The sequence below is a fragment of the Lathamus discolor genome, chromosome 3, assembly GCF_037157495.1.
Source record: "Lathamus discolor isolate bLatDis1 chromosome 3, bLatDis1.hap1, whole genome shotgun sequence".
Taxonomy (NCBI): domain Eukaryota; kingdom Metazoa; phylum Chordata; class Aves; order Psittaciformes; family Psittacidae; genus Lathamus; species Lathamus discolor.
The window spans coordinates 118,245,359-118,272,744 of NC_088886.1; the positions used below are offsets into that span (position 1 = coordinate 118,245,359).

At 37.9% G+C, this 27,386-nt stretch overlaps 1 protein-coding gene across 7 annotated transcripts in view; it reads left to right on the forward strand.

The window, feature by feature from the left end:
• Positions 1–420: 420 nt before the first annotated feature.
• The window catches only part of ZRANB3 (zinc finger RANBP2-type containing 3), a 49,339-nt gene continuing 22,373 nt past the window's right edge, over positions 421–27,386 (forward strand). The window contains exons 1-5 of one of the 7 annotated variants that reach the window (XM_065671312.1): positions 954–1,101; positions 1,697–1,853; positions 7,145–7,303; positions 22,081–22,099; positions 24,206–24,384. In XM_065671312.1, the coding sequence (XP_065527384.1) occupies positions 1,831–1,853; positions 7,145–7,303; positions 22,081–22,099; positions 24,206–24,384 (380 nt within the window). In that variant the 5' untranslated portion in view covers positions 954–1,101; positions 1,697–1,830. Of the gene's footprint in view, positions 813–953; positions 1,102–1,327; positions 1,854–2,264; positions 2,381–2,422; positions 2,524–7,144; positions 7,304–22,080; positions 22,100–24,205; positions 24,385–26,231; positions 26,301–27,386 lie in introns of those variants that run through there. The other 6 variants (XM_065671315.1, XM_065671310.1, XM_065671314.1 and 3 more) reach the window with 6 other exon arrangements.

Consider the following 27,386-nt stretch of genomic DNA (forward strand, 5'->3'; position numbering starts at 1 on the left):
GTCTGCGACCGGCGCAGCGACAGCGGGCTTACGCACGAGGGGCACTTAACCCCATCGCCAGCCCCGACAGCCGCCTGGGTTCCTCCTGCGGCCGCGGCGGGGAGAAAGGCCCGCCCCACCGCGCCACCACCGCCAATAGCAGCGGCAAACACTAATGATTAACGGCCGCACAGGCCAATTAGCAGCGTAGCGCCTTCCGCCGGCGCTGCCGGTGAGTGGTGCTTTTCGGCACTTACGCGGGCGCAAGCCCGCCCAGGAGACAGCTGCCAATCGGAGAGCGCCGCTGCGCTGATAGACGGCTATGACCACCAATAAGAACCCCGCCTTGGCGCGGACACCGGCACTGTAAAGCCCACCCCCTGTGGGCAGCCGACGATTACTGGCGACGCGCGGGGAGACCGCTCCCGCTGCTAATGGCAGCCCGGGTGCCTCCGTTCCCGCGGCCGCGCTCCCGGGCGGCGGCAGCAGCCTTCCCTGGGCTGCAGTGTGCTGAGCACGCCTGCTGGCTGCCTACGGCGAGCGGCAGCACCACGGCCCCGCTACGTGATCTCCCAGCAGACGCGCTGAGGACCCGCACCCCCGGCGGGGCCGGCGCAGGGCAGGATGGGAGCGGTAGTCCCGCCTTGGGCGCGCACCCTTCCTCTCTCCGGGCCCCTCGCCTTGGTTCCAGCCCTGAGCCGCTCTTCCCGCCAATCTCTAAAGCCGACGTCACTGCCGGAGGCGCCCCGGCCGGCGGGCCCCTTTCTCAGCCCACCCCTTAGCAGCACCCCTGCGCCTGTCGCCCTCTCCTCCCGGCGGCCTACTGCCCTTAGGTAACCGCGCGCCGCCCCCTCCGGCTCCGCAGCCTTGGTTTCTCGTCCCCGCCCACCACCCGAGCAAAGGGGGGGCCGGGACGGGGCCCCGCCGCGGGGAGCCTGCCTTTAACTCGGCGGGGCGGGGCGGTCACCAAAAACGCTCCCGGGGCACAGAACTCCCTGGGCTGGGAGCGCGCGTTTGGGCTCTCCCACTTTCCCCGCTTTAGGTTGCGTGTCATTTCCGGGCGGCGGCGGTTTGGTTTGATTGTAGAGCCCGCGAAGGTGTGGGGCAGCGGCGGTGGGAGCTGTGAGTGGCGAGGAGGCTCCGGCTTGGCGGTCCCCGCCTGTCAGCAGCCCTGCGGGGGAGCGCAGAGCGGGAGGGTCCTCTCCTCTCCAGCCTGTTCCTGCGCGGTGTCTGGGAGGAGGCGGAGGGCAGCGTGGTTCTCGCCTTCGGGTGGAGGCTGGGCCGGGAGTGATGGGATGTGACGCGCTGAGGGGCTGCGTGGGGAGCAGCGGCGGGGTGCCCCCTGGGTGGGACTCAGATGTTGCAGAGGGGCGAGGTTTCAGGTGACTTTTGGTCTTTCTCAGGCCCTGTTCGTGCCGTAAGGCCTCGTTAGTCCTGCTCGTTCTGGCTGCTGCTGGGTTATCCCGACTGTGCTCGGGTAGTTCTGCTATTGCGGGACACCCCTGTACAGGGAATTGCGTAAATTAAAAACTAAATAAATTCCCCCGAGGCAGATGTTAAGGTGATTGTTTTCCTCAAAGCACTGACTTGTGGAAAACCTGCTGTGTGCTAGAGAGCTTTGTTATGTCTGATTGCTTTTCTTGTAATATTTTTAAAAATGCTCTAATAACTTGGTTAGTTTTTCAGTCGTTTATTGTTGCACCATATTCTTTTCCAGTGGAAAAATGGTTGATAAATCAGCCAAGGACCCATGATTTTCTTTGGGTCTTACATTCCCTATTAAGTTTTTTTGAACATAGAGTTGGTGAACAATTGAGACCATGAAGAGGAAATTTATGAAGCAAAGGCTTGATGGAAATGCTCATTTGTTTCAGGTATCTGTTACTGAGCTGCCTTAAAAGGATATACTTAATGGCCTATAAAAATAAATACTGGATTTATATTATGATCATCTTATGCTGACGAACAGCTATTGCAGAACTTAAATAGCCCTTGAAGTTCTTGTTGGTCTTGCACCCAACCTTCCAATAAAAAACATATCATCTAGGATATTATCCTCAACAAACTGGGTCTCAGTACAGACCTCTGGAAGGGGAAGTGCCTGTAGTGAAATGTAGTATAGCATTTAGGAGTAGTGTAGTCAGCAGTGACAGAAAGAATTCCAGATTATTTTTTGTCCTGGTTTGAGCAGCAGCAGTCAGTTTTCTCCTTCTTAGGAGCTAGTGCAGTGCTGTGTTTTAATCTTTTGGCCTGGGAACAGTGCTGATAACCCCGATGTTTTTCAGTTGCTGCTCGAATGTTTGGTCTGGCCAAGGACTTTGTGAGCCTCATGCTCTGCCAGGGAGGAGGGGAGGCTGGGAGGAATCAGAGACAGGACACCTGACCCAAACTAGCCAAAGAGGTATTCCATACCACAGCACGTCATGCCCAGGATGTAACTTGGAGTTACCCCGGAAGGGCTAGAGGGACGGCAGGGTTGGAGGAGGTATCGGTCAGTGCTTGGCTGGGAGGAGTGGTGCAAGTTATCAGTCAGCTGGTGCTGAGGTGTTGTATTCTTTCCTCTTGTTATTTCCTATATCATTATTATCATTGGTGGTAGCAGTAGTGATTTGTGTTATACCTTAGTTACTAAACTGTTCTTATCTCAACCCGTGGGAGTTGCATTCTTTTCAGTTCTCTTCTCCGTCCCTCCAGGAGCAGGGGGAGGGCAAGAAGTGGGGGAGTGAGTGAACAAGGTTTGTGGTTGGGTTTAAACCACGACATTTTTTTTCTTTAATTTTTATTTTATTTTGCTGTCCTTACCCCTCAGTAGTTATTTATTTATCCAGATCATTTGTGAATTCATTGAACATAATAGAAGTTGGAGCAGATTCCTTTGAAATATTGCTCATGGTGTTTCTCTTATATGTGAACAGTCTATCTGCTTGTATTGGAAAAAAAAAGTTTCAGGGCAGTTTTTTCACATGATGTCTTAGTTTTCGTAAAAGTTTGAGGGACTTTCTTAAAACTCTTCCTGGAAATTATAATTACTATACAAATATGTTTGTAAAACTGTTTAAATTTCATTCATTTTGAAAAATCGTAGAAACTGGACTGCACTAATAGGTTTAAAGGTACATTGTTACAGATCTCCTTCAAAAAAACTTAAACAGACTTTAAAGACAAGACCCACCTTTACAAAAGGCATGTTGATTCCCACCAAATAGATGCATTTATCCTGTGTTCACAAGTTCTGCACTTCATTTTTTACTGATTTTTACACACAATAAGCGAGTTGTGCTGTAGGTCCGTGAGTCTTCCTCATTCTTCCTTTTAACATTTGGGATCATTGACCACTAGGTAGTCCTGAGATACTAAAGCAATTTTAGATTAAAAGTTAGTGGGTTTAGGAATTCAGCTATTTCATCCTTGATTTCCTTTGCAACTTGAGAAAATCCTGTACAGTTTTTGTATTTTTACTCGTGCAACTTCTGCAGCCGAATGCACCCTATGCATGAAAATTTAGGTCTCCACACCAAACCTTTTAGGTCTATTTTGTCTGAGAAAACTCACATTCGGGAGCTTCTTGTAATCTAGAGATGTAGGAAGATTAATGGGATGCATATTATAAAATACTAAGGACGCACAAACAAATGAAAAATTGTAGCTAGAGAAAACATGCACTGAAGCTTCTCTCTCAGAGTTTTCTAATCTGCAGTGGGTAAAACAACAGGCACAAACTTGTTTTCTCCCACGATGATGCTTTTTTTTTTTTTTAAGGCCAGCTTTATTTATTGCTGTTGCTACAATAGTGTAAATAATTGATTTGTCTTAAATCAGAATAGAAATGACTACAACCAAAGTCATTATACACAAGCAAGGCATCAATTCTCAGTATTATCATTACCTTAGCAAATCAGTAAAAGGCAATTTTGTGGAATTTCTTTCTCTGTATTGTTTCATTGTTATTCATTCTCGTTTTCTACACAACCAAAATAAATCTTTCATAAGGTCAATATAGCTTTCACAGTGCCTTCTGTAGCTTTGGATATAATAAAATAGTGCTGCAGGTATGAATATAGGCAGAATATGGATTTTTATCACTGCTGTTTATTCAGGAATCTTGACAGAGCTTGTTGAATCTTCAGTGTGTGATTTTGTATAATCATTATAAAGTCCATGTTTACAATAACTGAAGTAAATTTAAAAGGTTTGGGGAAGAACTATGTAAGTGTTAATTAAAAGGCACTTTTTTTTTTTTTTTAAACAACTAAGTTCTTAAAATTTCATTCCGAAGTGCTTGTTCACAGGCAGTCGTATCTCAGGCATCAAATATTTTCCCTGAGGTATTTTTTCGCTTGAATTCCATAGAATTAACCAGAAGTCTGGTAGGTTATATATGCACAGCAGATGACAAAGTCCATCTTTGAAAGCTTGTAGTCCAAGTGAACATAATAGTGTTGATATGGTAAATGCAAAGGACTGGAACATAAAGTTGATAATTAGGACAATATTGTGATAATGTGATTACATGCACTACTTTGCCTTTCCAGAGAGCAATGTGTGAAAGGTTTAGTAATGCACAGTTCATACTGCTGTCTTGTGCTGTGTTAACACGATTCCTAGTGTGTGTTTTTATAATAGTTATTGTTCACTGCATATAGGCTTCCTTAATTATTCACCTACTCTATAATTATTTGCCATCCATTAATTTTTCACCTAGGGAAAAAAATAAAACCTTTTATATATCTGGATTCTGTGTTGCTGCTTTTTAAGATAGATCTGCAGTGTCAGTTTGAACCTTACTAGTAACTGATGCAAAAACATTTTTTGTGGTAGTATTGCAGTGTACAATGAGTCATATGTGCCTCCTCTAATTCAGATTTATGCTTCTGAAACTGTATGGTTTTTATTCAATGTTTCAATGAAAGAATCTTGTCATAATTTAGTTCAACAGAAAGCTAATTATGTGAACATTTCATTCTCATATTGTCACTCACAACAAGCTGTGTAACAAGCTGATCAGAAGTGTATAATTTTCTTTGGTTTTACAGCACAGAAAATCATCACAGAAAGTGAGTCAGAAATTTTCTTTAGGAGTGAATTGCAGAACTGAGTGTTGAAAAGGTTTTTCAGGTCCACCAATCCTGGAAGCATACCTGTTTAAGATTGGCTCTGCAGAAATGTTTAGTGTTTGGTTTTTGCCAGCAGTCTTGCAGTACTGTAATGAACTTCTAAAGAAAAAGAAATACTCTGTGGAATATGTTGTGATAGAACTATTGAAGTGATTGCCGTTGCTTTCCCAACAGTTAGAGCTAAAACATTTCTATTTCCTTAACTGAGAGAGTAACTGGATATTTACCAGAGATTTCTAACTTCTCTTCTTTGCAATGCATTTCTTGGTCATACAGAGGAAACCAGAGGCCTTCCTTGTTCTGTTAAGCAAAATTCAGTGATGAACATGCATCAAAGAGTCTTGATACTGATAATAGTACTTTTGTCTGCTGTTGAATGTTCTAGAGGCCCAGGATGCCAGAATAATGTTTCTTTAAAGATATGAGAGAGACTCCACTTAGAAAAGTGGAAGGGAAAAATAAGGCATAGTCAGTAGGGCAATCACAATTAAATGATACAGAAAGTCTGGCTTGCAAAAAAAAAACAAACAAAAAAAAACAAACAAAAACAAAAACAAAAAACAACAGGTTTCCTTTCTCTATAATCAGCTGTTTCATTGCCACTGAGAGGGTATCCATCTTGTATCTTTGGACAGGTTATGTTCTAGTCAGTGGTTTGTATCAAGAGGTGGTTTAGCAGCACTTGGGCTTGTCTCTTGTTAGGTTAGGATCTTGAGTGTGTGACCTGGTAGGATCTTTTCTCCCTAGATTCATATCTTTTTTCTGATGGTACTTTCTTACTTGAAAATTGGGCTTTGTTTACCTTGACCGTGCTTTTGGAAGCGCAACAGCAGCCTCTCTCCAGCCATGGAGTTCTTACTGCTGCGGGAATCACTTCCACTCGTCCAGTGAGGATCATCAGACGTTCAGACCCTTGAGTTACGTTTTTTTGAGAGTAGGGTTGAAACCATGTTTATACAGAAGTCCTTAAGTGTGTGTATATACACGAACTCACGTCTTTTTACTTAGGACTCTTGCTTTCATACATGTGCAATAGTATTTCTAGGGCTTTATATGTTTGGAAGTTTGCTTGGTAGTACAGTATATACTGTTACTTACACAAGAAACTATTTTGGTTGATGATGTTTGTTTCTATAATCGTTAAGGTAATCCTGTTCTTCACGCAGGCCATGAATCCAAAATAATTAGATAATGCTTTGAGGTAAAGGTTTGGTGCTTTCCTCATGTTTAGTTAGCACAGACTGCTGCTGAGCTTTTTAACCATTTGTTTGTTTAAAGTCCATTGAAGTTATAAGAGAACAAAAGCTAGTATTTCATCTCTGACCCTGTCCCCTTGGACAAAAATGATGAATCCGTGGCTTTTCATTGATTAATTATTCTGTGGTTTAAGATTGTTTCTTTCTGAGGAGAATGATAGTTCCTTACTCTGGTTTTTTTGTTTTGGTTTTTTTTGGTTGGGTGTGGTTTTTTTGGGTGTTTTTTTTTTGTTTGTTTTTAGTGTGGTGGGGTGTTTTTTTAGTATTTTCCCTTTTTCCTTTTTTATCCTTCCCCCAAACTGGGTGTATTTTGCCCTTTTTTTTTTTTTTTTTTTTTTTTTTTTTTGTAATTTGATTCTTAGGATTAAAAATTTTAGAGGACTTAGTTCCATCATCAGAACATTAAATAGCCTTTTCTTTCCTGTATCTTTTCTATAAGAAAATATTTACCAGAGTTATATTTTAATGTCTATAAGTAAGCTCTGTTTGAATGGCAAATAACTGTCATCCATAAACAGGGAACTTTCTTAAATAACTGTTTCGTAGCACTGAAGAAGTGATAGATGCCGATCTCTTCATACTGCTATAGTTAGACTATTTTGTTGATACTAAGGTGCTGGACTCTTCTGTAATATGGATTGGTTTATGCTTTCTAGGGAGAATTCTCAAGACTTCAGAAAAGTTGTGTAGATATTGAATATTTAAAGATGGAGTGATTATTATTGTTCCATTCTGTAAAATACTGCAGACCTGTCTTTTAAGTAAGACGTCTTTTTTTGGTTTTGTTTCCCTCAGGTTCAACATGGCAAGTACATTGCAGGACACAACTACGCTTGAAGATTCTCAATCAGAAAATGTTGATACTAAGCTGTCCTTTCTACCTGAAAGACTGAGAAAGAAACTGCTTCCTTTTCAGGAGAAAGGCATCATATTTGCACTTCAGAGAAGTGGCAGGTAAAATCTTTATTGTGTCATATACTAAAAATAATTATTTCAGGTAATAATAACTTAATTTTTACACAGGCTGTGCAATACCAGCAGCTCTTAGGTGAGTTATATTACAGAAAGCTTACTTAAACTATAAGATAACATTGGTTAAAATGAGGGTTTGTTTAGGGCCTTTTTTTTTTTCCCCAGGAGATGAAGTAATGTTTAATAATGCTTCATGCAAAAGCAAACTGTAGTATCAAAGATCTCCTCATGTAAGAGGAGGTTGATATCAGGACCATCCTTTTTGTCATGTTAATAGAGAATTCTTAAAATAAGTTAATTCACATTTGTTTCTTTTTATTTCTTAATGGCGTGGTAGAGCTGTTAAGAGAATGACTAACAGATCTTGATGCATCTGTGTGGTATTCTATTTTAAATTTGGTACAGTTCTGGCATGTAATCAGAGTGTTCTGGAGCTCACTGAGCTGCAACAGCAGAGCAGAAGAAGCCTTACAGTCCTCAGTTAGCAAGTGTGGCAACTGATAGAGTAGGCATTCAACAACTAAGTACCTGATAAATCAGAAAAATAGTTTATGCAGCAGGAAATATTTTGTTGAGTCAGCCTGCTACTGATTTATAGGGCAAAGAAAAGGGAATTATTTCTACGTTTATAAATTTTAGAAAATTTAGGCAGTTGCAGCCTAAAGCCATAAAACAACTCCATGTTGTTCTCTTCAAAGCGGTGACATTTTAGAGGTCTGGCACAAATGAAATCATTTTAGCTTAGGTTTTAAAGAAGTTAGTTTCTAATATTTTGCTGTCTTACTTAGAACAAGAGGCTTAGGGCCTCAGGGGGGGGTTCCTTGCTAACATTTGTGATTTTTTTTTTTTTTTTTTTTTTTTTCCAGGAGAAAATAAATGTGCCTCTCTTTTGCTAAGGGTGAAAAATTGGAAAGGAAGTGTTTTTCTTCAGTTCTTGCAATTATATGGAACTTCTGATCAATTAAAATTTCCTCTGAAGTTTTTTTCACTTTAATTCTATTCATTTGCGCAAAAACCTTCAATAGTTATTACATTGGTGTCTTCAGGGAATGAAGCATGCCATCTGTTCTATGCTGCCAGACTAGTAGGTAGCAGAGCAGAAAGATGAACCCAGCCACTAACATGCAAGCCTGAGATTTAAAAAGCTTTATGCTGTTTTGGCATTAATTTCTATTTGAGCACTGGTCATATTAGGCACTTCCCTGCTGCACAGTGTGAATGAAAATGAATGCAGACAGTTTTAGTTGGTGGCTGAGACTTTGCTAGAGTAGACAGCAAAGTCTACACTGGAGTTGAATTGAATAAATCCAAAGCCCTTGGCTACCATATTTTGGTTGATCTGATTCTAATAAGGGGAAGTGAGGCTTACATAGTACTCAATCGAAGTGCATTTGTATATACACATAGTGAAATTGCAGAAGACGCTAAATGCATGTAGTTTCTTAATCTGGAGGCTAGTGGATCTTTTTGAAAGCAGCATAATCTTTTGCAGCCTATTATATAATATGGAAGTTCCTCAGGAAGCAGCTTAACTGTAGGACTAGATAAATGTTAATCAGATGTTTCATTCTTTTTGTTTGAGAAGTAACAGTTGCCTACAATATGTATCTGAACTGGTTTGGAATACCTAGGCTAATGACTGTCAAAAGGAGAATTAATTATTTTCGTTAGGGTTATGAGCTTCATGTTATTTTCTTTTCTTGAAACCTTTCATTAACCAAAAACAATTGAGTAGTATGGTGTTGATGGTTTTACTGTGACATGTGTATGAAAGTATTTTCATCATTATTGCAAGAAACCTTATTCCTTGGCATGGCAAATCCTTTATCTTAGTTGAATCAAACTGAGGAATTGTGTGGGCATTCTCAGCCAGCCTCTATATAAGTAAAATGTATTAAGTCAAACTTTCCTGGGGAGTATTTTTTAAACCTGTCCCTTGCTCAGGCAGATCTAATTTTCTTTCTGTCCCAAAACAGAGAACAAGAGCCTCTGCTGCTTGTAGCTGAATTTTCTTATTAGTTTGTCAGCCTTTGGCTCACCCAAGTCTTTTCCTTTTGTGTACACCATAATGATTTAAGCTTTCTTCCAGTATTCCCAGTGGTATATTTTGGCAGGGTCTGGTACTTTTCTATAGAAATGTCATTTCTAGTTTTAAAAATATAAACATGGGACTAGAAGTAAGCAGTATGTGCATCTCCTCAGGCTATGTACTCTCTTTGCGGTCATCACGTAGTCCATGCTTTGCTGTAGTGGTAGGAAACTGGTGCAGAGAAAGTGTTCTATTGTTGGCTGAAGGGATTTAATATTATTTTAGGTTAGACAAGCACCCACTGTGAGAATGGGCTTATTATTAGAACAAACTTTTATTTGTAGCGTGGAAGGGGCTTAGAGTAAGCTATTAATTCCTTTGTCTTTTCCTGGAGGGTAAAATAAATATGCTGTTGTGATTTGTGCTTTTGGTTCATTTGTAAATGAATTAAAGGCTTTTTCAGTGCATGCTCCAAAGGTATCATGTAGACTAACAGAGACTACCTTACACTTCTCCAGAACTAATAATTTTAGACCCAACAAGATAGTGTGTAGTTAACATATGCTAAGATACCTTTTAGCTCATAGACATGCCTTAAAGGTAAATAACTGCATGGCTGCTTACTCTTTACTAGAGATTATTCTTCAGAAATGCACTTTTGAATAGGTACCTAGGGATAGAAACAGTGTTTGATCTTTAATGTGCAGAAAAGATGCACACAAATTCTGTCCTTGAAAACTGATTTATGCTTTTCTTTCAGGAAAAATGTAAGTTAATTTTTAAAAAGGCATGACTGTGTATTTATTTATTTATGTGTGCTTTGAACTGTCTTAAATAGAAAGCGACAAACTTCTCCCAAGAATAAAAACTCTTAGCAATGGGCTTAGGGAATATTTAGGACTGTTAGGGTCAGTTGTGTGTATGCTGTTGGGGGGCAGAAGTGAGTGATTCTCTCTGCTCTTTGCTGGCTATTAGTCATAGTTTGGGCAGATGTGGGTAAATCCCCATTTTCTAAGAGCTCAGGATAACCTAATCAATTGCAAATGAAGAGGCATAAACTGAAAACCTTAAAGATGTCAACTTGCTTATTGGGTTTAGTTGTTCTGAGCAACAGTGTCATTTTCAGCCCTATTTTATTCTGACACAGACTTCATAATGAAAACCTAAACAATACTGAGAAATCACTGGCCAATAGTCAGGTGTTAGTGGAGGGGAGGTGGTAGCGTCAAAGCACAGTGCTCTGGAAAAAGTGGTAAAAGTTTGGGCAAAATACCCAAGATGCAGAGATAATGGACAAATGGCTTGATTGCACTGATAAGGATTGTATTCAGTGTCTTTTGAGCACAGATCTCTCTTTGGATATTGATGATTTTTACTGTTACTTTCACTAATATGTATCTTTCTATCATGTATTCTTATTTTATATCCTCTCTTTGTAGAAGTGTGCAACATCTGTCTTGTATTACAAACAATTTGTTTACCTGAATATACTGTAGAAGTCAGAGGCATGCTATTGTTCGAAAATTAGCTCTCTTGCTACTGGGTAATGTGACAAATTGTATCACTAAATGCTTTATCAAGTTTTATAATAAACACTGTCAGCATGTGATTTGCAACCATCATTATTTAGCATTGCTTGCCTTCTTGATGGTATCTGAGAAAGATGCCTTCAGGCACACAGAGAACTTTTTTCCTAGAAATGTTGGCAGAACAATTTGTTTAGGTTGTCTTGCTTGTGGATGTGAAAGAGGACTTGGAGGTATTTACCATTCAGGAAATTAGCTTTTCCATTATAAGTATGCATACAAACCATTTTACTGGGGTAATCTAGTTTCCTGCTGTATTTTCTTCTCACTTTCTTACATAAGGATCAAGTGCATTAATATTGTAACTTATAATTTTTTTTGGGGGGGGGGGTATATATCAATTTATTTAAATATTGAAATGCTTATTAATATGTTTACCGGGACCTGTATTTTACTACAGTGTTTATTTATAGATAATTTTTGCTTTATAATGGTACTTTTTAGAGGTAATACGTTGTTATATTTATGTGTTCTGGAGCATGTGATTTTTAGTTTCCCCCTTCATATTGGTTTGATGTTGTTTGTTGAATGTAGACACAGTAAAAAACAGGTAAATGACAACGAATGGCAGTAACATGGTATAGAGTTCCAATCTGGCATTAAGAGCTATCAGTTTTAATGAAAGGGTATTTGTCTTGTTAGGCAGTAATTTTCTAGAGTATGAAAAAATTCTAGTCGTTAATGTTGTTTTGGATAGTAGGCTACAGAGAATCGTTATGATAGTGAGCTTATTAGAGAATGGAGTCTGAGTGTCCCCTGTCATGAGTCAGCTGCCTGCACTTCAAAATAGTGCATTTTTTGCATTGATTATATCTCATCCCTAACAAGCTGCACAGGAGAAATATATAGTTAATTCTTCATTATTTAAAACAGATTTTTAAAGACTTTATCAATCTTTATAGAAATTAACTCCCCCCTCCCACCCTCAAAGTAGACCAGAAAAACAGGCTCAAACCAAAATTTAGCTTATGAACACAGCTAAAAGGTTCTAGCTCCAGTTCCTCACTCAAAAGGTGAAGTCTGCTGATGTTTTAGTAGTTGGATCATAGAAATGATAGCTCTTGGGCAAGAAGCAAATAGAAATATTTAGAATTCCCAGACATAGTATAGCCTTTTGTAGGGTCAGAAATTTCCGATACAAGTCATATTTAAGTTATTGGGCGAATTTCTACAAATATATTTAGCTTCCTAGAGTGGTAATAGGAAGGAGGGATGAGAATTCACAGAAATTGAGTCGATATCTGCATCACGGTAGACTTGCATTCCCCCTACCTTGAAATAAAAACTCTCAAGTTCTCAGAAATTCTTATTCTGAATCTGCTCTGTTGTATCTCATTCAGCCTGCCTGAACGTAAAGACACCCCTCTATAGTCTGCATGACCCCAGTGCATTGGGCAGGAGTGGGGAGGGATAAAAATGTGTCTTTTAATTGAATCTTTTAGATCTTGATGGGGGAGAGGTTAAGCTTTCTTTGTTTAGACTCTGAATTAGCCTGAATTAGGTGAATTCTTCTGTATTTGCCATTAAGGAGTATGAAAGGTATCATTCCCATTTGAGCTGAGTGTCTAAGGAAGGTATATTTCTAGCTTATTGATGCTGGTATAAAAAAATATGTTCAGTCTACATTTGCTTCCATGTGCATTTTAGTTTGTGCTAGAGCACTAGGTCCTTTTCTCTTACACTTACGTTTAACTACTTTTCCCTTTTATTTTTGTAATTTTAACTGAATTTAGTTCTGCTTTTTATGTTGCCTATTAATCTTTTTCTCCTGTATAATGCCACTGTTGCTTTCTTGTCTTGTATTGCCTTTTTAAATTATTAGAGCTTTGTTTTTATCTTTACTACTTTTTGATCCTTGATTACTGATTGGTTTGGTTTTTTAGTGTATTTCTTTTCTCCAGTTTCTTGTCCTTGATAGTAGCTATGGATAAAAAAAATTCAGAGAGGAAAATAGATCTTTCTTCCATTTCCATTTTGAAATACTAATCCTGTATGCATCTTTACATATCTGCTACTGTTCACATCTAATGTTTTTGTCCTTTGTTTGAAAGGTCGTAGGTTGCTGCAAGTCTATGTTGTGATTAAATGCAAGATTAACTGCTTTCTACCATTGTCTAAAATAATGTTTTTTTCAGAATCAGCTACAAGGTTTAAAGGAACACTTATCAAAAATATTTTACAGGTTACTACTGGATTGTTCCCCAGTATTATATCTCAGTATTTCTCTTCTGAAAGATATGGCATTATTTTCAGTTTAGTTTTGCTTTACTCTCTTAATTTCTTAAGTCCTCACAACGCTGCAGTCCATTAGTTTACTTCATGTCTTAGTTTAACTTAAGGAAGTAGCATACAACTTCTTTTATGCAGCGAAAACAATAACCATTGATTTCTAAAGGGAGAGAAATGTAACAGAAAAGGTTGGCATGGAGAGTTCATATTTTAAGGAGCTATAGCTATTTGATAATTATCAGTATATCATCAGTACTTATAAGATTATGTACTGAGTATGTACTGAGACACCAAATTACTTAAATTGCATGTTAGAAAAGGAAATTCCTTTCACTTTTTTTTTTTTTTTTTGAGGGGGGAGGCATTTTGGTGTGGGGTGTTTGGTTTTTTTTTTTTGGGGGGGGGTTCTGTGGGCTTTTTTTTGAGTGGTTTTTTTAGTCATGTCTAGGATTGTTTCTAGGAATGTTTCATTTTTATTTTAATTTGTACTTGGTGACTTGCAGCATCAGGTGCCATAAACAAGTGTCTCTGTAGATCTTCAAATCATAGAGAGCTGGAAATAAAACAATAGTAATTTTTTAATGTGATTTGTTTGTAGTGTCAGTAGATTGTAGTTAGTCTGAAAGAGATGTTTGAAACAAGGCATAAGTCTCTTGCTACATCAAGAAATAAATCCTTTATTCCAGCATATTCAGGAACTAATTTTAGATCTATGAAATGAGGATCAAACAGTTAATACATTTCAGCAATTAAATATGGAGTATTTATGCGAGTACTGTGTTTTTAAAGAAAGGTTTCTTTTTTTAAAGACATTGGTTTGTAATGTTTCAGAGTACATTTTACATCTGAGAAGTGCTGAGAACTAGCTCACAGAATGAGATTCAGATGCAGGAAGTCTGAATGAGAAACTGAGCCAAATTCTGCAGAGCTGTCATAGCCAGGGAGGCTTGTTTGGAAGTGATGCTGGAGGGATTGGGAGGTAATTCAAATGGAACAAAAAATGCATTGTCAGAAAGCAAATGTGGAATGTCATTTGGGAGAAGAACTTCGTGAGGTAAAAAAAAAATAAAATATTCAAGAACAGAAAAAAAACAATGGTAGTAATCTGAGGAATTACCTGGGTTTAAATATGGACTTTTAGCAGCAGAAATAGAAGAGATTTTTCGAAATGAAGAGCACAGTGTGTTGGACTGAAGAACCAAGTAAGATTATGACTGTAGGTAATAGGTTGTCGGCCGTGATGGAGAGAGGGGAAGCGAGTTTAGTGTTCGCTGTGTGGAAGTTTGCAGGGGGAGAATCCATAGTGAAAAAATTGGTGTGTTTAAATATAAGCATCAGGGAGAGGGCAGAATGTAAGTGATCAGTTTTGAGAATATGAGACAAGCTGGTTTCATGCAAGTGAGAAAAAACAAGGTCTTAAGCAAGTATGAGTCATACTCTGACTGACTTAATGGTAGTTGGAAGGAGAGGGACAACAGAGAGGCAAAAGAGCAAACTACCCCAAAGGTAGCTGGGTAAACAATTAAAATCCACATACTTTATGATGTCTTTGTATTGTGTTGAAGGGAGAACATGTTAAAGGAGATAAATGTAGAAAAGAGCAGCATAATTGCTTAGTTCAGAGATATATGTCAGGAAAGAAGTAGGATATTCTGTCACCAGCTGAATGGGTGTTTTTGAAGTATTTGGAAGGCACAAAAGTCTTTTTAAGTATTGGTATGGAGAAGGAACAAAGGGTAGGAGAAAACTTAAGACTGGCTTTGGGAGCCTTTTGTGCTGGAGGGAAGAAACACTTGAATCTGGGAACTGTTGAAAATGAAGAGACTAGGTAATTCTTTTCCTTATTTCCTGATTCAGCTAACTTTAAAGAAGAATGACAGAAAGAGAGTAGTTCTTCTGTAGCTTTTGCACTGCAAAGCACTGCAGAGGGAGTGTCATTTGGGAATGCAGAGTTTATTGGAAAAGCTGTGATAAGTACCTGCATTTCATTGAAAGTCATTAGGCTGCATACTAAGGAAGACCTACTGTTGATCACAGGTATTTCAGTCATGCCATTAATACCAAGGTTAAGGTTTATAGCTTAGGTTGTCAGTAGTTGAAAGTAGTTGATGTTTTTCCTACAGTTCCAATTAACTGAAGTCAATTTTTCTTGCACTAAATCAGCTGGTGAACCAGTTTGTCTCTGAAGCCAGTGACTGAATAGGTAAAGAGTTTTCACTATCACAATTAGGTGTCATCTTGACTAGAATTTTTATCAGTAAACAGTTCAATTAATATATTCTAAAAACCTATTGAGTTGTCTGAGCTTAACCTTCAACTTGATATGTGTTATTCCATGCGTCTTGGTCAAAACTAAAATACTACAACACACTGGCGAATAAGCTCTCATAGCTTTCAAATCTTAAAGCATTTTAGATGACTTGTGCATTACATGTTGAAGAGTGTTGGAGAAAAGCATAAGACAGTACAACCGTTCTCCTCTACACTCCTTCAAAGAAACATTAGCACCTCAGATGTGGCAATTGAGTGCATTTTACATTAGATTAAGGATTGGCTTTTTATTATTTAGGGTTTTTTGTATACCTGGTGTAGTTCAAGAGCAAGGGTATAATCTAGCTTAATCTTCTGGGGATCTATTTTTGGTGAAACAACCTTGATTATTGCAAGGAAGTGAGTTCTCTTTGTTCTAGTTTTAGGACTGCGTGCTGTGATTACTGACACACAAATATAATGGTTGCTTGCGCAGTTTTATATAAAAATGTACTAAGTTCAGATTCCTTAAATAACCCTTGGTTAAGATGTTAGTGCTAAAGTGTTGGCTGTGAGTAGGAGGTAAATTGTATGTTGTAGCGTTATATAAAACTGACTCACATGAGTAGGTGAGAATCCCAAGAATATCAGGACACCCACATTAGTGAGAGAAAGATGCAAGCTTCCTCTGTACAACATGTTCCAAAGACTGCATTAACAAAAACAGCTTTAATTCATTTGAGTAGTAACAAAATTTTTCAGTATTTTAAGAAATGAAATGCTACTTCTTTGACTGTTTGTCTTGGAAAATGCACTTAAAAGTGAAGGGGTTTGTTCTGAAAAAGTTACCTGCAGTTCTAACTTTTTTCCTAGGTAAGCAGTTGTTGAAAACTAATCAAGAAGTTAAATTATTCCCACAAGCAAGCAATAGGTACTTTGGATTTCTATACCCCTTTAGCTTTTAATCCTCCATGTAAGGAAGCAGAATTGTCTAGTTTAGAGAGGTGGTTATTGCCCACTATTTCTGTAGTTACAAGAAACCTCTAGCACAGACTGTATGACTTTGTAGGACTCTTGTTTGTATAGACTTTAGATATGTCAGTGTGGTGTTAATTGGTATTCTTGCAAGGGCAAAGTTCAAAATCAGATTCCTTGTCTTCGCAAAGATACCTTGCTGAAGGAGCCATAATTTGTATAAGAAACTTTAACTGTATATTTTGCTTTGTTAATATTGCTAACATAGGGGTGACTTGAATGTGACGTGGATACACAGAAATAGAAATTATTTTGATTTAAACAGTTTTTTCTTCCCTGACACTCATTTTATGAAACTGTTTTAGTATTAATCTCTTTCTGATACAGACTATTTTCTCATGGCTATATGACATATGCCACATGAGCTTACCCTTAGTTTCCATATTCTTCTCCAGTCAACTCATCTGCATAAAATTTTAGACATCTGCTTCTCCTTCTGCTTTGCAAAGTTGGTTGCAATCTTCTTGACATCAGCACAACTAGGAGCCCTTTCTGTGCTCTCTGAGGTTTGAAAAATTATAATATCTGTCCTTCCAGAGGCAGAGCTTTTCTGACCAGAGCTTTCCTGAGGCTAGGTTTTGTCTTACTTTCTTAGTTCCTTCTCCTGTTTCTTGTGAACTTCTGATTTGTCTTGTTGGCTTGCTGTGGTAAGAATCTGTAAGCACACCTTTGCTTGGTCACTGATACCTTTACAGGACTGTTCTGATGATGCATGCTAACTCCTGATACTTCCTTCTGTTGTTCTGACTCATCTGACTAGTCCCTTAAATTACATGATTCTTCACATTTAGAAGAAAGCTTCAGACACAGTGATGGGTTTTGTGTATAACCTCAAGTGCTTGCACTTTGGACCTATGTGCACCTGCAGTGAACCAATACGTACTCACCGCTTACTTGCATGAGTATTCACTTAGCAGGATACATTCTCAAATAAGCTTCCTGTTTTGCACTTCATGTTTGCATTTTAATGGAAAAGGTAGTTTTATTTTAAAGCTAATACATCTCGAAATGAAAGGGTTTTTAAATTCTGGTGGAGACCAGACTATGTAGTTTCCTTCTATTTGTGAAAGATACTACTGTGTCTGAAGCCCATTGATAATCATAAAACTGCAAAAGGGTTACAAGTAGTAGGAAGATTGTAGCAGCATCTGCAACACATTCTGGTGAGATTCTAATGCTTTCTGTTAGGCAAAACTAGCAGATTTCCTTGATAAATGGACAGATATTCAAATGCTAGCCACAGGATTCACTATGAAGAAGGGAAACATTTAAAATTCAGATGGGAAAGAGTCTGAAAGACTTTGCCATTGACTCTGGTGCTTTTTGCTTGGTTGGGCTTGGCTGCTGAGAGTAAGTGTAACTGAGACATCTAAAATGATTTTTTTTTCCTCTGCTTTTCTGAAACTTTTGACCATGTGGGCTGAGCTTATAACAGGATATGAAACTGTGTATCATCGCTCTGATTTATATTCTCGGATAGAGCTATTATTAAGGTGTCATATGAACAGATGGGATATGAATGATGAAGCTCAGATTGGGTAACTACCAGTTGAGAGGAAATGACTAATTGAACTTCAGAGAACAAGAAGTCTGTCTTCTTGCAGTCAAAATACATGAAACAAAAATACATATTTGTCCCTTCAGTGTAGCTGAAGATCTGTTTCTTCTGCTCTGACAGCATGGAACCTTTATGTTCCTGTTGGCAACTTGTCTGACTGCAATAATATAGAACATCCTGAAGTTTGTTTTAAATAGAGGCTGCATATTTTTAAGATTATGTAAAGCAAAATGTGAAGTATTGCTTTTTAACAGATTAATGCAACTACTAGATCTAAGTTCTGTGTGATTTCAACTATAATGACAGGAAAGTTCTTTACATTTCAAATCTAATTGTGGTGATCATAAATGGGAAACAGTTGATGACTTCCCTCTCAGTAATAATAAGCTATTTTTTATTGCCCTAGAGTCTAATGAAAAAATTTTGGACTTCTCATATTTTGTAACTACATTAAGCAGGCATTTTAATGTATTGCATTTATTCTAAAACTGTGAAAGCTACAGCGGATAAATGCTGTAAAATGTGTTCAGTCATAAAATAATTTGAATATCCTCAGCTTACACTTAAAATAGTTTTATTAACTTCTACTTATAAACTTTTTGTGTAATTTCGAAACTTCTGTCAACTGTGCCAGTAATGTTAATTAATTAGCAATTTTAAAACTGTAGCACTTTAGGAATTAGAGTATAAACAGTGTGAATTGAAGCAGTGATTCATGTTGCTAATTATCCTAACACAGGACTTAACACCTTCAGATACTCTTAACTGGAGCTTTAAAAACAGTTTTGTGCACCTGATTAATATCAATCTGATGTGTGTAGCTGAATGTTTAAATGACTGAAAAACTGTATGCGTTGCAAGTATAGGAAGAAAATCCAAGCTACTTAAGACAAAGCATTGACTGGGGGAAGACAATGAATACTTAACTAAATAGTAAAATATCACTATAGATATGTAACTTCTAAGCATATGGGTGTTTCTGTGGAATCTCTCCTTGTGTTAGTAGTGCAGAAACAAGGAAGTTTGTGTAAAGTGTTGATCACTTTACACTGATTATCTTTTAAAAGTGGTTATTTTATAGATAAAATGATGGCAGATACTCTGTACTTCATTTAGCAGCAACAACATGAGTTTCTATAAATATTTATAAGCTGCTACATACGAAATTTCACTTCAGACATATTAAGTGGAAGCTAAGACATGAAAAGATACTCTATAGCAGCAAAGATTCTGTGAGCACAGTCTGAAAATGAGCACAAAAAGAAAAACAGAACAGTTTCTTATTCTTCAGCAGATACTCATCATCAAAATCTAAGTGGCTACACTTTGCTCTAATGAAAAAATCTACTTTTAGGCAAAAAAATCTGTTCTCTTGGTTGATGTGTTTTTAAGGCTTTTTTATTTTAATTGCTATTCATCTTCTAATTGTCAAAGCAATTTGTATATCACTCTGAATTTCTTCATTTTAGCTTGTTATCCTGAAAAAAAGAATGATAGTCCAAAGAGTTCACATATGCCAAAGTACAATGCAGTTGGGTCTTATGTATTCTGACTGATTTTTGTGTGTCTGAACTGGCCTAATTAGCATTTCATTATTTATGCAGTTCTACTAAAATGTAACTTGATATACTGAGAAATACTGTATTTGTCAGCACAAGTTGGCAAGGAACATTTGTATTCCTGTCCTCTTTACCACATTTCCTTACTACCAGATGCTACTTGGATGCAATATACTCTCGGTTATTGCTATATTTGTACATTTGCTCTGATATCCTTATACTGTATTGCTGAAGGTGGTCTTTGGTTTATTCTTGAGAAGCCTCTGCTCTGTAGCTAACTGCTATAGTCTGACTCATTTTCTACATTTGGGTAAGGAGTTTAAAAACCCCTGCAACACTAGGTTATTGTGCATTCCAACTAATTTCAGGCTTCAGACTGTTTTTAAAAAAACTGATTATTGTACTGAAAGCAGTTGATCTGTAAAAGAATCTGCAAAAAGAAAGACTTGGGTTTGTAAACTTCAGTTCAGGCAATTAACAATGAGTATTAAATAAAGGGGGGGGGGGAACAGTCTTTGAAGTGAGCAAAAGCTAATATTATTTTTAAATTAGCATTGTGTTTTAGTTGTCTGCAAATAAATGCGTTTGCCCAGCTGCAAATCATAGGCATTAAGGCCCCACAATCGTGAGTCACCACAAAAAATAATTCTCTTCCTGCCTTTTTCCTTCCTAAAGCTTTGCAAACTTGGGGATTTGTTTGTTATGTTTTCTTCCTCTAGTTCAAGACTAGTTTGCGTCTGTGACTGAAAGCTTCTGGAGATAAGTGGAAGCCACAAGGCAGAAGGATGCTTGAGTCAAGGGGAAGACATAGTGGCCTGTGAAGTTTATTCCCTTCCAGAGCATGAAATATTTCATCATTTCTGAGACATGGCACCTTTTTTCTGTCAGTAAACATCTATAAATACTCAAGCCAAGTGATGGGCTGCATTGAGCTGTCAGTCTATTGAGCTGTCAGTCTATTGCTGTCACTTAGTTCAGTCAACAGCACACTGCTGTATTTCTCAGTCAATGGTTTGACTAAGCCTATGCCCTTTGTGTGGCACTGTGATACCAACTGGTGGGAGTGATTCTTCCAGTTAGCTTTTTATGACAATTTAGAAAATTATTTAAGACTTGAAAAACTTCCCAGATTACTTAGTAGTTGGAGAATTTATCTAATTGCCAGTTGCCTAACTGCAGCCCAAGCAGGTATTGCTATGAAGTTGCAGAAATTCACATTATGCCCATTTCAGGTCTTGCCTTGGAATTCGCTGCTGTTGATTCTAGTCTGAAGATACTTAGTAAATCTGTATTTTCATGCAATCCAGGGTTGCTATAGGAGAAAAGAGAAATTTTAAGTCATCTCCTTGTTGAAAGACTTAACAGGAGTAGGTTGTTTCCTCACCTCCCTCTTACCTTCACAGTTTTTGATTGGATTTGTGCCTTCCTCTGAATTCATGAATGTGTGTGAATTTGATATATGTATTTTATCTAATAATTACTAGAGGTGGAACAAGCTCTTGTAATTCTTTCGATAATGCTTTTGAATTGGATAGGTTTGTTGGTTAGATTTTTGGGGGGGGGGGTGGTGTTTTAGTGTTGGGAGGTTTTTCCAGCTTGGAAAAGTGTGTAAAGTAGTAGAGGTAAAAGTTTGTGAAGTAGTTGAAAGGTGAGATTGTTAAATAACTGTGGGTACACATTTGGAAAGATGCATTATCCATTTAATGGCTTAACTAAATGTCCATCAAATAATTTCCTTTGTCCTCCATCCAGTCTCAAAGATTTGATGAAGAAGCTTGCTTGGGCTAGAAACATTTAAGTTCCCTAGACCCTACTTGAGTTAAGAATATATGTACTAAATAACTCAAAATACCTATAAGAAATTCATATCAAAGATGACATTTAATGTTTAGAAAATGTAAAGATGCTGAACAGATGCTAGTTTTGACTGCAGGCTTGGAATTATCATTGTCTTTACATGGCATAACATTAAGTAAGTGACTCCAAAACAGGTAAAAAATTAAGTCAATTTTTTTACTACTTTAGTTAATACAATTGGCGGGGGAGAGGGGTTGTCTGTTTCTGTTTCAAAGCAAATGTAACAGCTCTGGAAAGCAGCTTTTAAAATCATTCTGACATACAAATAATCCATAATCATGAAGCAGCAAAACCATTGGTGTATCTGAAAGACAAAAAAACCCCGAAGATGCCCTTCTTGCTTTGAAAATGTCACTTAAGATTACAAGTAATTTACCACTAAACCAAAGCAGCAGTTCAGTTTTACAGTGCAAGTTCTTCAGTAATGCTAACAAATTGAATCTACGTTTTTACAATAATTGGCATATTTCTTTTCAAATTCTTAACAAATTTACTTCTTGCAGTTTGTATCTGTAGGAATGAAGTCTACCTTTTTTCCTTTCATTAATTCAGTAAATGCTTAACTTAAACCAATACTTACAAATTGTTTATTATAAATTTATCTGTTACATTGACTATTAATTTTTGCTTTTTTCCTCTCCTTGTTTCTTATTTAGGTGCATGATTGCTGATGAGGTACGTGATGTTTCTGTTTCTCTAACACCGTTTTTTCTTATGTGAATGTGCTTCATGCAGATGTGACCTTTTTTGTTTGAGAGATGTGGGCAGAAAGCTTGATAATGAAAAGGCCTAGTTCCTGCGATATTCAACAGATAATCTGAAAATATCTAAGGAGGGGCACAAAAAACAAACAAGCAAAACCTAACTACAGGCAGGGAGGGGAAAAAAACAAACCAACAAAAAACCCCCCACAAAGCCAAACATGAAAACTGACATAAGCTTAAAAGAGGCTTTGAGAAAATTCAGGCGGTTATTTAGGTTACATCTCCTCTATTACTCCCTCCTAAAAATATTAACTCAGATGACTTATTTTTTAGCACTTTATAATTGCAGAGCTTTTTTTAATGGATCAGGAGACATTCCTGGCCCAAAGAGGTGGATTTTGAACAGATATGCCTTCCAAAGATGAGTTTTCTTAAATGCACTGATCAAGCAATAATAGTGAAATTCATTACTCCCATACAGCTGAAAATTTGTATTTTATTCCATGTTAGGGAAATTTGATTCCAGCGTTTCTTCCCACAGACAACATTTTTTCATTACAGTGTAATGTTCTTGATGTGTTACCAATTTAAAATTTTATCAAAAAAGAGGTAATGTTTGGGTATGGCTATAATCTCCTTATTCTAATTTAGGTTTTCTTGAAACATGAAGAGGGAAAATGAGTGTGTGTGATGGGAGTCTAACCTAGACAGGTGATCAGCTATATGGGATATAGATTCAGTAATGGGTGTGGTGCTGTGAAGAGATGTGCTATTTATTCCCTGCTCATTTCAGCTCAGTTGTCTGGACTGTCACCAGTGACTGGGCAGTCTGAGTTAGTGAGACAGCTGTGGCAACCAACAAAAAATGAACTTTTTTTCTTTTTTGATTGGATTTGTTTTCAGCTGGCCCAAGCACTACTGGTGATGCTAGGGACGTTTGCAGGAAACTTAATGAAAACTTGGCAGTTTTGAATGGAAAGTTAGTATTGCAGTACTTCTGATTTTTTTTCTTTCTAGTAATAGTAGAAATATTCATTATGTTTTCTTCTATACCTGGGAAATCTCCTCATGATATAATTACATTAGTCCATTTAAACTTAATACTGAGGATAGAAACGAGTTGTTGTTTTTTGTCTGTACCATGGGTAGTTACATAGCAGCAAATCAGTCGAAATATCCACTGGATAATCCAAACTTTAAGACTGCTTTAGTAATCTTAAAGTGAAGGAATACTTTAAGGCCAGTCTCTGCTTTAGTGCTTAGCGGGAGTCTGGAAATGTCTCATGTCGTGTGAACAAATAGAGAAAATAGCTGCATTCTTTGATAAAATCTTGGAGGTTTTATTTTTTAAGCAAACCCCTAAATTCTGGATGCTATATTCATCTATTGTTATCTATATTTATAAGTCATTATATGGGAGTGTTCTTACCTATACAATATGAAGTAAGTACTTTCTTGTTAAATATGTATCTATATGTTGTTTCTTCACCCTTCAGCTTGTTTGTAACCTGAATTCTCCACTAGATGGACTTCCTCTTCTGTGGTAAAGAGAAACTGGTAGCCGTGGTGAATGAAAGCAGTAGTTTCTTTTTGTTGACCTCCTGGGTCAAAAGTCGAGTTCTTCATGTAGATCTCCCTTTGTTCTTCAGTTGCATATGCAACTTAGCATAAAGTTGTCATTTTTATTTTAAGAAGACATCCCGTGTTTTTCTGTCCTTTGCATAGTCTTTTTAAAATGTTTTTATTAACAAGCTTAACAAGTTAAGAGTTTGATCTTTATAGTCTACCCTACAAAGGCCCTGGGAAGAAACTCTTCTGAAACGAATGGAAATGCTTCTTTCAGCTTTAGTGAGCTAGCTAGATAAAATATATGTATTAATCCATTTAAAGAGAGGCATGTACTTTCGTAAAATATGATCTGTGGTAACAAATTGACAAGGAAATAGATACTATGCAGGTAGCTCTTTGGCTTTGTTTCCTTTATCTGGTTCTGTCTTTGCAAAATAATTTTGGTGGAATGGAATATGCTTTCCAAACAGAGACTTCTATTTTTAATTTTTATCTTTTCTTTTCCCAGATGGGGCTAGGTAAAACAATTCAAGCAATTGCCATCTCCTATTACTACAAAAACGAATGGCCTCTCTTAATTGTAGTACCCTCATCTCTGAGGTACCCTTGGGTTGATGAGATGGAGAAGTGGATTCCAGAACTCTCTCCAGATGATATTAGCATCATTCAGAACAAAACTGATACTGGGTGAGTAAAATTTTTTGTTCTGCAGACAAACCTGTTCAGCCCTGCTGTCCTTAAGCAAGGCCACCTAGAGCCAGTTGCCCAGGACTGTGTCCAGGTGTTTTTTAGTGTTTCCAAGGATGGAGACCCCACAGCCTTTCTGGACAGCCTGTGCCAGTGCTCAGTTACACCTGCAGTAATAAAAAAAAAGTGTTCATCATGTTCAGCGGGAACTTCCTGCGTTTCAGTTTGTGTCAATTGCCTCTGGGCCTGTCACTGGGCACAGTGGAAAGGAGCCCGGCTCCATCTTCTTTACACCTTCCCTGCAGGTATTTACATTAGTAAGATCCCCCCAGAGTCTTCTCATCTGTAGGCTGAACAGTCCCAGTCAGCCTTTCCTCACAGAAGAGGTTCTCCAAGCCCTTAATAACCTTAATGGCCCTTTGTTGTATTCTTTCCCATACATACGCGTCTCTCTTGTACTAGGGAGCCCCGGAACTGGACACAGCACTCTAGGTGTGGCCTCACCCGTGCTGAGTACAGGGGAAGGGTCACCTCCCTCAGTCTGCTAGTAATAGCTTTGTTTAATGCAGCTGAGGATACAATTTACCTTCTTTGCTGTAAAGGCAGTGTGCTGGCTTATGTGCAACTTAGTACCCACCAGGACCCCCAGGTCCTTTTCTGCTAAGCTGCTTTCCAGCTGGATGGCCCCCAGATAATGGTGCATGGGGTTTTTTCCAAGATGGTGGACTATCTTGGAAATGGTGGACTGCCTACTCCTTGTTGAAATTCATGAGTTGCCTGTTAGCCTTTCTCTCCAGTCTGTTGTGGTCCCTCTGGATGAAAGCATGACATTCTGGTGTGTCAGCCACTCCTCCCAGTTTTGTATTATTATATTATAGTTGTAGCTCATCTCCTTTAAAGTTGAGAGGTCTGGTGAGGTGTCCCTGCCCATCGCAGGGGGGTTGGAACTAGATGATCTTAAGGTCCTTTCCAGCCCTAGCTGTTCTATGGTTCTTGCAAAATAGCAAGTGCTCGTCTGCTGAAAATTAGATTACTTCAGTGTGTCTCGAACTGAACATACACGGTTATTTCTCAACTCTGATGAATTACCTTGTGTTCATTAGCTTCTGTAAAACAATTTGAACACATTTTTAGAAAACTCTTGGTATATGTTTAAAACAAGATAGTAATCACTGTTAAAATTGTATTTAGTGTACTGAGAAAATGTGTGAGTTAGTGTTCTCTAAATAACTGAAAACATCATCATGTCCTAGGCTTTCTATCTTTAGACTGAATAACACAAATTCACCAAAGAGAGACTTTCAGTCTTGTTTGTTATTCTAATAACTCTCCTATTACACTGAATTACAAGGGTATTGTTTAGTCTGCTGTACTGTAAATGACATGCTTGATTTCATGGTAATGTCTAGATGTTGTTCTAAAATTTCTGGGTAAGGGAGACTGATCTTCATCTTGTCTGGGGAGTATCAGAAAGTAATTTGTCCTCCAAGATGTGCAGATGGGACTGTAGCTTGGAACCTTCTTTGTGGTAACCAGAGAAATCCAAATGAAAATGCATTTTAAAAGTAGTAGTTGCTACTGATAGTCAATATGTAAATTTATCACAGGAATATGGGAACTGAAATAAGGATACAATGAGCCTTTTTTTTCTTTTTTTTTTTTTTCTTTTTTAAGCTATTTAGCTAAAATGCACACAAACTTAATGCTTATAGTGCTGAATGCAGAAAGGAGAAATGTGGAATGGGGAAAATAATGGCAAAAGTAAATGGCAAACAATTCTGTTCGTTTTCTCTCTGTAAGATTTTTGAAAGAAGTAGACCTTAACCATTATCACTTTTATTCAACAGCAGGGGAAGAGGAAAACTTGGGTTTCTGCTTGTTTTAACTCCCAGGAGGCTTCCCTAGCTGTAAGCGAGGTAGCTGTTGAACTAATTAGTATTTTAACATTAAAAAATGTTTTATGTATTTGCAAGAAAATGCAAAAACGCAGCTACCAAACTTGGTTTAGCATTTTGTAACATTTTGCTTCCATATGTTCAGCTTGGATTTCTCTCCGTTCCATACTTGCTTTCCTTCAAAACTTTAGCAATGAAATTTACTGCTTGAATGTTGTTTAACTTAAAGTAAACAGATTAAAATATACTTAGGCATCAATTGAGGTTCTTATAATTTCTAACAAAATTTAAAATTGGATGTTTGTTGACTAAATTGATTCCACCAAGAATAAATAATGTTGTAATTTTTTTTATCTGCCCTTCACAAAGGGGTAGGGGAAGTACTTGTTTTCCTGGTTGCTACGTTTATCCGTGCAGTGACAGCCAGAATCTGTAGTGCATTGACCACAGTGCTGGTGCTCTTAACCATTGCCTCTTCTATACCCAGAGGCACTAATGTACACATGCATGTACTTTCTTCCTCATAAATACTCAAGGAAACTTCAGCTTGGTTAGGTCTTTGATCTGGTGCTACTGGAGAACAAATGAAAATCATGCCAGCAGAGCAGTTAACGTCTGACAGATGGGTAGACCAGCTATGACTCTCATTCTGGTGACTTGTTTGTCTAACAGCTCTAAGAGTTCTTGTGCTGCTCAAAGGCTCCTGAAGGGCTACAGTGCTCTCTAGTGATTAAAAATTAATTTGTGCCTTGAGCCTATCTATGCCTTTAAATTTATTGTAAGAAGTTCCTTTCCAACTAAACACTAAATTTTCATCTTGTGCCTTGATTTTTATTACTTCACGTGTTCAGGTGCTGTTTACGTAATGTGCTCATAATAATCTGACTTGTGTAATATTTTTATCCTAAAAGTAGATACGCCTTATGCAATACTCCTGGAAAGCAGCACAAGTTGAAGCAATGCAACCAGATAAATAAACTTCCTTTTAAATGCAATATCTGTTTTTTAAAATGGCAATGAAATGTGTGTGATTTGGGTGTGATGCTAATATGTTTTAAACACGAAAAGCTGTTACTAGTAGTTTGACAGCCCACTAATTAATCAATC